The 11,406-nt window shown below is 38.8% G+C and overlaps 1 protein-coding gene across 1 annotated transcript; it reads right to left on the bottom strand.

Annotated features, from left to right (window-relative positions):
* Positions 1-907: 907 nt before the first annotated feature.
* ZNF217 (zinc finger protein 217) lies at positions 908-10,932 on the bottom strand (the record flags this gene model as incomplete). Its single annotated transcript, XM_082007253.1, has 4 exons — positions 908-1,017; positions 4,752-6,344; positions 7,191-7,316; positions 9,534-10,932. 4 exons carry the CDS (start codon positions 10,930-10,932, stop codon positions 908-910), a joined length of 3,228 nt encoding a protein of 1,075 aa, XP_081863379.1.
* Positions 10,933-11,406: the final 474 nt, after the last annotated feature.

Here is an 11,406-nt window from a genome sequence, read left to right as displayed (position 1 = left end):
TGCTGGTCCAGGTGCTATAGCTATATTCAAGACATATCTCCTTAAATTTGAATGAGGAAAGTTATCTGTAGCTCTGGGTTTGAAAAAAACATACAGATATATTTATTTATAGTCTTATAGAGTACTTATCTCCTTAGCAGCTAAGAATGTTGCAAACACAATGGGGTTGTTAAGTTCTGAGATACAGCTACAGAACCGAAGAGATGAAGCATGGGAATTCAGAACACCAGGCTAATTCTTTTCACTCGACCTGTTTCCCTAAGAGGCTACACCCACCCCTCAGTCAAACAAAGGAAAAACTATTTGGAGCAACCTCTCCGGTACACAAAGATAAACTGTCAAGGAGCTATCAGGAAACCCTTACTTCCCTATGAAATAATCCACCAAAGAGTCTTGTTGTTTGAGGCAATCCTCACAATCTTCAGAAGTTGTAAAATGAGTAATGTCTACATTTTCAGGAAGGACTAACCAACATAACCTCTCACAGGATTCATGAACTGTGATAACAGGCACTTCCTCTCATTTCTAGTTCTCCACACGATGTTCCCCCATCCCCACGTACTGACTTAAGAGGAAAGTCCTTTTGTTAAACACTTCCCACTGGTGGTGTAGCTAATTAATATATTTAACTATCATTGGCTCTTCCATTTTTTTTTTGTTGTTAAGAAAAGGGGCATCTGTTTTCTTTTTGCAAGCCACTACCACTAGCCAAAATAACTAATGCTGCTACACCAGTATTTGGTTGACTTTGTTAAGAGGGCAAGTTCATATTTTCAGCTGTTCTGGTTGAGACTCTCATAACCTCTGATCATGCTATGCTGCAACCTTTGATGTTATGAGTACTTCATGCAACGTTTAAGTAACAATTAGCTCAAAAGGTTTGTTTACCGTTTCTTGAAGTAAATGATCAAGTCTTCTTGTCACTTGGCCGAAAGTGTGCATTACCAATGAAACTTTCATAACTTCGCTTTTGCAGCACACTGCTAGATAAGTGTTGGTATGACACTGATCTCTTTCCTGGCAAAAACAAATTTAGAGGAGTTAGAATTATTTCCTGCTAATCTAATTGGTCAGACATTCGACTGTGAGCAGGTCTACATTAGCATCCAGAATCCCAGAGACGCTACCACAAATCATCTCACGGGCAGGGCCCCAAGACAAGATATCCCTAGTCCTGTTAAAAGATTATATGAAATTCAGTATCCAGAACAAATACAAGAGGAATGACAAACATTAATTTAAACACTAACTTAAGCTGTACATATGTGATGTCCCTCTCTCCAGATTTTGCTCATTTCATTTGCAAGAAATAAATATCTTTGCTTAACTCATCATACAGCAGGCTTCACTTTAAGAAAGTTTAAGTGCTGCAGTATATTCTACAGTGTGATGCCTGCATATCCAGTTTCTGTATGTTTGAAAATTTCATTTTTGAATATGAGTATTTGGGAGGAAAAACAGGTATACTACATTATTGCCATGATAGATTATATGGCAATTGTGACACTTTAAAGAGTGTTAATATACATTTACTTGAAGACCTTTGTTAAGCAATTTTCAGTCTAGTATACAAGTAATTTCATGTTTATCTGAGACCATTAATTCAGATTTATATATGTGAAATCAATGCCTGTTCCATATTAAGTCTTATTAGCTTAAGCAAGCAGTCAAAAACACTTCATAAAATTAAGGAAAAAAAGTCAAGAATCATTACTCCCACAGGATACAAAAAGCCCAATTGCCATCCATATACCAAGAAAGCTTTAAATGCAGCATTGAAAAAACCTAGCAAGCTTTAATTAAATTAAAATGGCAAAGCTAAATTAATATTTCAACAGAATCTACGAAGCCATTCGAGTGTGTCATGAGCAATTGTCTTTAATTTGCAGCCTCTGCCAGATCAATCAGCCAACAGGTTATCCTTGATAGCATGTTGCCATTGCATGGGCAACTAATTTGAAAATAACACAAACTGAGTGGTTTCAGAACGTTTCTGTCTCTTCGGGGCAAGGCAGAACGGCAGAGCTTACAAGCAATAACGGAAGGCATCACGCTTTAATCAAGTTTGCCAAGTGGAACATATTCTCATGACAACTTGATCCGGCATTTAACATGCAACATAACATGTTCATAAGACCTAAATAATGTTGCCACAAGGCACACAGGCCCTTGAAAAAGGTTTTGACATCACGTTTTATAACATCACCAGAGTTCAATAAAAAGACTACAGAAATCTGCAGGTCTACACCTGCAGTACTTGGCATATGATATCTTACAAAATACATCTCTGAGGAGTTGCAACTCTTTGACAAACAGTTGTGCTTCAGCTTTTTAACGAAAAAAGGTTTTGCAGAAACTTTCGTCTTCACTGTCTCCACCCATGTTAAAACTCTAATGCCGAGAGGTTTGCCTGTCTGCTCGCTTCTACCCTCTCAAATAACTATCAAGGTTTGGGTTGGGTGCTTCCGAGCAGAACGGTTGGAAAACTCGGAAATTAGCCTTAAAGGCCTACATTTTATTGCACAGGGCTTTTATTGAAGTTGCTAAGAAAACCCACAGAGGGGGTCTTGTTTCACAAGTCTTTCCAATGTAGGTAACAGCCGTAAAAAGTTGCTTTTCTTGCCCTGAGACAGCACTGTGTAATGAACAATGAAATCTTTATTTCCATGACAACAATACCATCAAATTAGTTGCAGCCATAGTTTTGAGAGCTCTAAATAACAAGAAACAGTAGAAAGTTCTTGACTACAGGCTACTTTCTCCAGGCTTGTACTGAAAAAGAGGAAGAAAAGCCTACCACAGATTTTTCTGGCAGACAGGTGGAGCTTTCAAAAGAAGAACAAGGTGGATTCCAATGAAGTAATTGTTTAAAAATAGTACTGCATCAATTGCTATTTCAATAGGCTAAACTCAGTAAGACTACTGGCAAAATAGGAGAATTTCCCTAACCCCAACATAATGCTGGAAAGGAGCAAGACACTGCCCACCACCTCGTCCCTGAGGTACAGACTTGTCTAGCTGGTTGAAGGTACAAGATTTTTTAGCTTTCTACTTCCTGTTTTCCTGAAAATTAATACGATTTTATACAACATCAAGAGCATTCCCTCAAAATCCTGAATGTTCTATCTGCTCAATGTCATGAAGCACAAGTCCTTGCTCCGTGCAAGTTAATGTAGTTTAGTTCCTAAGGTCAGTCGTGTCCTCCACCAAATGTTGAGATCGCACATTAAGCTCTTAGCTGCTATCAACCATTAATTTTAAAAATAAAAGTCTTGCAAAGCACTGTAAATTCCACAACTGCACTGTGTGCAGAAAAAAAACACTGTATGTGTTCTCTCAGATCACTAGGACTCAAAACACAGCAAAGCAACAACATGTGTCATTCTGCCCATCCCTCTGCATTCTGTGCATAACCTAGTGCCCATTTTACATTCCTTACAGCAATTCATGGTACAGTACACTGTACAGACAACACTCCTCATGAAACTAGGAATTAACTCCGTTTCACAAACACTTCGGTGAGTCAACTGTGATGCTGGCTTTTCCTTTATCCACTCCCTCCCCAGACTGGAAAGAGAACTGTAACACTTTCCTTCATCTTTCCATAACCCACTAGCAATCCTGAATATTTATAAAGCCCACAACCTCAAAACAAGCAAACCAAAACCAGAAGATAGTTAGTGAATACATTTTTTGTCACATAACTAAATGCAGATTTAGTATTTTGCAGTTTGCTCTGACCTAAGGTAACACATCGCTGCTTGTTGTGAACCCAGACTACTTCAGAAGAATAATCTTACTACTTCCAGAAAATGGGAGTATTCAGAGTTCAGAAATTTAGACACTTTAAGACTACACAGCACACACACACACTAGTCATTTTTATAGTCTTCGTTTCAAAACTCAAAGTCCTGTATTTATAGCTAACTCCATAGTGACCTCAGCTCAAAGTTATAAATACCATATTCTACAAATAGTCAGATAACTGCTTAAATATCACCTAGCGCCTTTTAATCTTGGCCTCCTGCTAAATTTTGAAAGCGGTGGCTAAGAATAAAATACAAAAAGCATGTATTTCATAGAAGTAACAGATTTTTCCAAATACATCACAAACCATTTATCTCTGCTACGCCCAGAATTCTCCACAAAACGTTACTACTTAGTGCAGTGAGACACCATAATTAGAATAGCAGAAATATGTTGTCTTGATTTAACAACATACTCTGCTCCTACTAAAAATTAAACATTATAAAAACCCACTGAAGAACAGAGGTATAAGATTTAAATCCTAGTTTTATGTTTGCAATACATCCTTTTCTGCAACTGAAGGGAACAATTGTACATGACAGCTTTTTTTTGTGAAAGGTTTTATTAATATTCCAGATGGTCCAAGACTTCTTGTCTATTAAGCAGAAAGGCTCATTCCATATCCTGGATTAGTTAGCATGTCTGGAGTGCCCTGATGAGCAAAAAATACATGTTTGCTCTCAGAGACCCATGACTGGGGGGAGGTGGGAACTTGAGGAACTTTAAATCCCTCTTTAAAATTCAAACCTTCCATGCCTAATTACCCAATCCAGGAGTTTACTGAACCTGGATTTTAAATTTAAAATCCAAGCATTGATGGACTTGGTGAAGTGCCAAGTACAGCTTTATTTTCACTGTTTCAAGGTGGGTACACACTTACACCTATTTCATTCACCTTCCTTCGTAATGGTGTAAGACATTTAACTAGGAAGGAGATACAGTACCTTCTGCTGTAGAGCTGGTTACTTGGCCATTGCTAGATCCACAAGAGCTGTAAAGTGATCCAGAGCTATATGGCTCATAAGGTTTGAGAACAGTCAATACATTAGGAGGATCAACATCATCTGAATTCAGAAGCCCTTGTTTGGTTGGCAGAACAGAGGATGCAGGTTTGGTGCGAGAACATTCCTGAGGTAGCAGATTTGCATATCTGTTTGCAACACGAAATCTGCTCATTTCGTATCTTCTGTAATTAGCCACTGGAGAGTCAATATGTTCAATAGCTAACAGATTAGGTTTCATTCGTTTAGAAGACGTTTCACCATAGTCTAGATTTACATTGCTCACAGATTTGCTACAAAGATAGTCTCTTCCTCGATGACAAGACCAGGCAGATTCATTTAGGTGAGAGTCGAGAGCCCCATTCGTACTGCTGCTTACTAGACCAGACTGAGGCACTGGGACACTCAGAGCTTTTACTTTAGATTCAGATCTTTTTACTCTGTCCAATACTGGAGAGATGCTGGAACTGGAGTGCATTTCTTGCTGAGGTTGTCTATAGTTATTTGCCTGAGCTCCAACATTACTTTGCTGTTTATGAAACTTGAGGTTACTTGGGGCTGCGCTGCTCGAGTCAGCCACCGAAAAGAGAGCGACTTTGTTCTGTGGAGTGTGACATTGCTTAGCTTTCCCCGTTTGCAACAGTTTTTGCTGTGTAGATGGGGAAGCCTTACTTTTATTAGAATTAAAAGACAGAGGAAGCACATCTTTACCAAGCAGAGCTGGAGGGCATCCAGTGCGTCTGGCTTTAACTAGAGCCTTGCTTCTATAGCCATTTTTGTTCACGGTGTCAGGGTTGTATTTGTGCATCAGCCTCTGGTGCATCATTAGGACCTCTGGGTAAAATGTTCTGTAAGTACAAAACGGACAGGTGATGGGTGCTAGCAGGCCTCTAGTTGAAACCACTGAACATTCTTGTGAAGTCCCAATAGATAAGTTCAAGGGCTTTTCTTGAGAGTCCACCACAGGTTTGTGTTTGTAGTTTTCAGTGCACTCTCGCACATCATTCACATTTTTTCCATTCTTTAAAGCACAAATATACTGGACATCATCTCCCTCTGATGCCACAGAAGCCTCTCTCTCTCTCTTATGAGGAACATTGGGCTGAGCTTCCTTTGTTTCCTTCTCAGCCTTTAGTTTTTCCGGGTAAGGAGTGGACACATTCTCGTGTATTTTATTTGAATTGTTACAAATGGAACCTTTGTTTAATTCCCTAGAATTATTTTTCACTTTTAAAAGGACTGTGCTGCCTACTGCATTGTTCAAGGACAGAATTTCCTTTTGCTGCTTGGTAGGTGGGCAGCCCTCAGCATCTTTGGCACAATCAAAAAGCCTCTTCGAATTTTTGGTTTCTTGAGCACCGTCAGCAGCCAGCAAGAGCTCCGTGTCCTGACTCTGTAATGAAACTTTGCTGTCACTTTTCACTTCTGCTGCACTATCAGCTTGCTTGTCCTTGTGATGCCTCTCTAAATGATACCTCAGTGACGTTTTCTGTGCTGCTGCATACTCACAGAATTCACATTTGTACGGTTTTTCACCTGAAACACAGTTTTATCAGTAAGTTTGATACAATTTGATTTGAAATCTTGAGTACAATTAAAGACAAGGGAATAACGTAGACTGCAAAACAGTTAAAAATATTTTTCTTTCCCTTTCCAAATACTCATAATTCTCAAATGCATCTAAACCATTTAAAACAACTACTCCTTACTGCTTTTACTAACTACAGTGACATCTTCTGGCTATGATGAAGATATTTTCCACATGTTGGCTATGTATGGAGATGGTAGCTGACAATATGTTTGACGGAGATAAGCAACAAGTATAGCTGTGGGTCAACTCCAACAACTTGTAGCCCTTGATCATACCACAAGTATGCTATTGAACAACACGAATGTTACAGTTCATCTATAAATAGAGCTGTTTCAAAAGAAACAGGGACGTACATAAACAGAAGTAGAAAGAGTTTGCCTGGCTATGGAAAACAAAAAGTTGAGCTGAAAAATAGACACAGCTTTTTCCCAGGTACCAGCAACTGGCAGACGATCAACTTAGTACTTTGGAAATAGGCTATTTTTAATTAAAAAAAAAAAATCACCAACTTTTTGCTAGACTGCTAAAAGCAGAAGGAATTAAAGTTTTAAAATGTATTCTTAACAATACTTAATATAATTAGCCCTATTCAAAAGGACTTGCACTTACGTAAATAATTAATTCCTTCTAAGAAACGTCTTTTTTTTTTTTTTTTTTGCATTAGAGAACACTTTGCTCTTAATATCAATAATTTCAAATGCAACTTCTGTTTTTCTTAAGCAAAACCAACACTTCATCCAACTGGATTCAGCAGACTTCCTACCCCTCCCGCAAAGGTGAAGCCCATTTACCTGTATGAGTTCTGAGATGAATATTGAGGTAATAATTTGAGCGAAAATACTTTCCACAATAGCTGCATTCTCTGGAGGCTCCAAGGTTTTTAACTTTTGCTCTTTCCAAACCATCTTCATTTTTATCTTTGGGAGAAAATATAGCTATATTATGAAGAGCAAATGAAAATTTGGAGTCTCGCTTAAAACTGTAAGTAACTATCTTAACTGTTTAATTAAGGGAAAACACAGAATGATGAACTGTTGTCAACCCCTACATTCTATGAGCATCTTTTGTTCCGTACTGCTGCACAGCTAGCAAAGAGCAAGAGAGTTAAAAAGGTTTCTGTCTGTTCAAGTAACACTGTGGTTAGTGACGGTAATGAAGAAGCCCCAGAGAACAAACAAGATGCAAAACTAGGTCTCAAAGAGGAAAGAAAATTATTTTTACTGACCTACAAGAACTTGATGGAGAATGGCCCATCTCAAAAATTCATACAGTTCATAAACTGTATTCTTTTATTAAAGAGAGTGCTTGAAGGGAGTACTAAGTGTGAACGTGATAATTCAAACTGTAAGCCTGCTCTGTGCACCATGGCAAAACACAGGAAGATGTTTTGGGGAAGGAAGACAAAGAGAAAGATGGATTTTCTTATTAACTGCAATAATTCTATTATTATTTCTGTGCTAATCAATGGAGCATCATGCCTGTATAACAACATCCTTACATTTAATAAATAATCTTTCACTTTTATTTTTCAAATAAAAATATTTGCCATATTTTGACAAACACGGGAGTAGGAGAGTGACAGGGGTTGCTGTTCTGTGAAACATGTTTTCAAGCAACAAATTCACAGATTAAAAACTGGTTGCACTCAAGTGTAAGCAGCGGTAGTTACCACTGGAGGGAGACAAGTACAGCATAATGTCTAACAAGAAAGGGGCGAAAGCTTACGCATAATACACCGTTCGGATCAACACGATTTCTTTTGGCAGGTTAAATTGAAAAAACATCAAGACAACTTCAGTGAACTATCCAAGTCAAAGCTAAGTAGAAAGCTAATGTGGGAAGAGAAGGAAGGAGAGGTTTTGCTTGACTGAGATGTTAGATACACAACAGCTCAAAACAGCTCTCTGAAGTTCCGACGTGTTGGAAAGCTTCTATGCTGGAAATGCTAAGTACGGCTGAACTACAGCTAAGGCAAGCCATAGCTGCTTTAAACAAACAGATAATGTCTCAATAAGCATGACTCAGCATCTCACAACAAAAGCTGCTGTACTTTAGGATAAGACACTGAGAAACAAAACAAGCAAGTTAACATTAGGTAATAATTCCATTCCTTTGTTACTGGAAGCAAATAGAGGGCTGCACATTACCAGAAATGGAAAATTCAGCTGTGTGTGCCAGGACATTCTGTACGTTATGTCTTTTCTTGAGATTATGCAAGTGTCTGCTCTTTAAATGCAGACTCAACGCATGTCACACACAAGAGTGCTAGATTAGCTAGCAGACTTTTTGCTATTCCTTTTTGTCCCCAGACATGCAATCCTTTTCAATTAAAGACTCATTCAGTATCACTTGTTTTCCTAAGACACGGTAAGATGCAGAATTAATCCTGGGTAACACACAGATTGAGCCCATCCACTCTGTCAAAGAGAACTGTTAGCAACCCTTCAAGAAAGAGAAGTTAAACATATACCTCTCTTACACACATGATGTCCACATGTTAATAGCCTGCATGCACGTCCTTACGCAACTGATTTAAAATTGCCAGTTTTGACATTTAGGCTTTCAAGTTACACACCATTAAAAAGAAACATACAACCTGCAGCTTGACAGAAAAAGTTTGGAACTATTCTTCTCAGGATCTTAACTGCTGGTATTGAGCACTGGACATTTTCTGCCCTTTCTTACAAGATGCAGGAAAAAAGTGAAACCGCAATGATATCTTCAGAAATACTATTTGTAAAAACATGTTCTGGACAAGAAGGGCTATGCAACACTCAAAAGCACCCAGTAAAACTACGATTCCTGCGGGGGGCGAGGGGGGGGAAGGGGTAAGTAAACAGTGACTTTTAATTCTTAGACTGATTGTTATTAAAAGTATTTCAATGATTCCAGTAATACAAATCATAACTGCAAGAAGGCCCAACACAACTTCAAAGATCTCAAAATGGCCGTGTCAGAACCTTCCTCTCCCTCTCATTCTTCTCTTTTGCCTGTCCCTCACCAGAACTTTTCTAATCCTGTCCGAGTTTTGAAAATATAACCGAGAAAGGCAAGATGCATTCTTTGGCTCCAAAGAGTTCCTACACAATACAGTAAAAGCTATTTCAAACTTAGGCGCTCAAAACGCTGCTCACCTAAATTAAGTGTTTCCGGAAGCCCATCTTCAGATCCATCTTCAGAGCCTCCTTCTATTCGTTCTCCTGCTCCATTTTCATCCAGACTTGCAATTATATCACCACAGCACGTCCTCGAAGCAGCTGAAGTCTCTCCATCAGTCCGTCTGTCTCTCTTATGTACTCTGGAATGAAGGACTAGCTGGTGGTATGTTCTGAAGGCTTTACCACACTCTGAACAGTGTGTTGGTTTCTCTTTGTTCTGCGACATTTTAGAATCCATCTCCATAGAAGGCACTTCACCACCGGGATGTTTCAATTTGTCTTGAGATAAGTTACCATTCCCTGTATAACTGCTGTTTTTATTTACTTTTGACTTCCCTGTAGTTTCAGTCTGGCTACCTTTATTTGAATTCCAAATTTCACCGAGTTCTTCTTTATCAGAAGATGAGTCATCATTATCTGTACTTCCTTCTTGCCCTGGTTCTTTAATTTGGCCATGGCCAACTGCAACTTTACCTTTGGTAGCCAGCTGCCATGCTTGATATGTGTTGAAAGGATCTAGTTCAGCTATCCATTTCACAGGTTTTTGTGACTTGTCTTTTTCTGGAACCAAGTTTGGTCTTAAGTTCAAGAATCGCAAAAATTCCTCTCTTTGAGACCTTTCTTCTGCATTAGGTTCACCAGTCACTTGGGGGCTTTCACCATTGGGTACTGATTCTTTGGTGTGCACTTTACTGTGCTCAATTAGAGTCTCTTTATTGAGAAATAGGAAACCACAAACCATACAAATTTTGTAAGGTGACGTTACATTTTCAGTTACATGCTCCTGCACCACCTCATTTATTGTTATGGGGCTTTCAGAACCTTGTTGGTGCTTGTTTCTAGAACCAGGCTTTCCAGTATGTGTTCTCATGTGATTTTTGAGGAACCAAGGCTCTTTAAATCTTCTTCCACATACATTACACCAATATGTGAAAGAATCTTTATGCTTTTTCATGTGTGCCTCAACATCAAAAGCCTCATCAAATGTTTGCCCACAAACTTCGCAACTAAGTTCTTCACTGTCCTTTTCATTGTTTGGAGAAGGCAAGTTTGTTCTTACTTGACATTTATCTAGAGGACTAAGATACTCTGCTTCAACACGCAGGACAGCTGGTTCACAAAGAGTGGGCCTATGCTGAGTTAAAACATGCTTACCAAGTTCTTCAGGATGTTTAAAAGTCTCATCACAAAACATACAGTCCAGAGGCATGCATCCCTCAGCTTGCATGAGAAACTTTTCTTGAAAGCTTTTGTAAGAAATTGTGTTTGTTCCTTTTATTGTCATTGAGGTATCATTATTCTCCATCTGTGCACCAACGGTACTGGCTATTCCATCCGGTCCATCCATGTATGCCAAGAGAGGCTGAGTTGGCATGTTTCCTACGTTCTGTTCCCTATTACGTGTTTTAATGTAAGGTTTCAGTTCTTTGGGGATGCTCACTGATCACAATAAGGACACTTGTAAAGTTCTCCAACACGAGCTTACAAGTCTGCAAAGCTAAAAGACCTCTGCCAGGAAAAAGATTTTTTCCACAAGCAAAAAAATTACTTCTTTTTCATTTTTGTCTGTGTTCACACATCAGTGAAGTGTATCCATCGGTTCTCTCAGTGACGGAATGAGGATTTTTGGAACTATTTCTTCTGCTTTTTCAAGTCGGTAGAAACAGTCAGTTGCACTTAGTTTTTTTGGACAAACATTTCAAATAGTTGCATTGGGAAAAATACACTCAAGGATGAGTTCAGTGCCACAGAGAACTCCAGCACCTAGAGAAGAGAAAAAATAGTCAGTCAGACTTTTCAAAAGAAAAGGAAGGTATTGTCTCCCAAATAATGAAAATATTAGGGAAAG

The sequence above is a fragment of the Phaethon aethereus genome (assembly GCF_964289735.1).
Source record: "Phaethon aethereus genome assembly, chromosome: 16".
NCBI classification, from domain to species: Eukaryota; Metazoa; Chordata; class Aves; order Phaethontiformes; family Phaethontidae; genus Phaethon; species Phaethon aethereus.
Note: the sequence above shows the minus strand (reverse complement) of the source record. Positions and strands in the feature narration are given on the sequence as shown.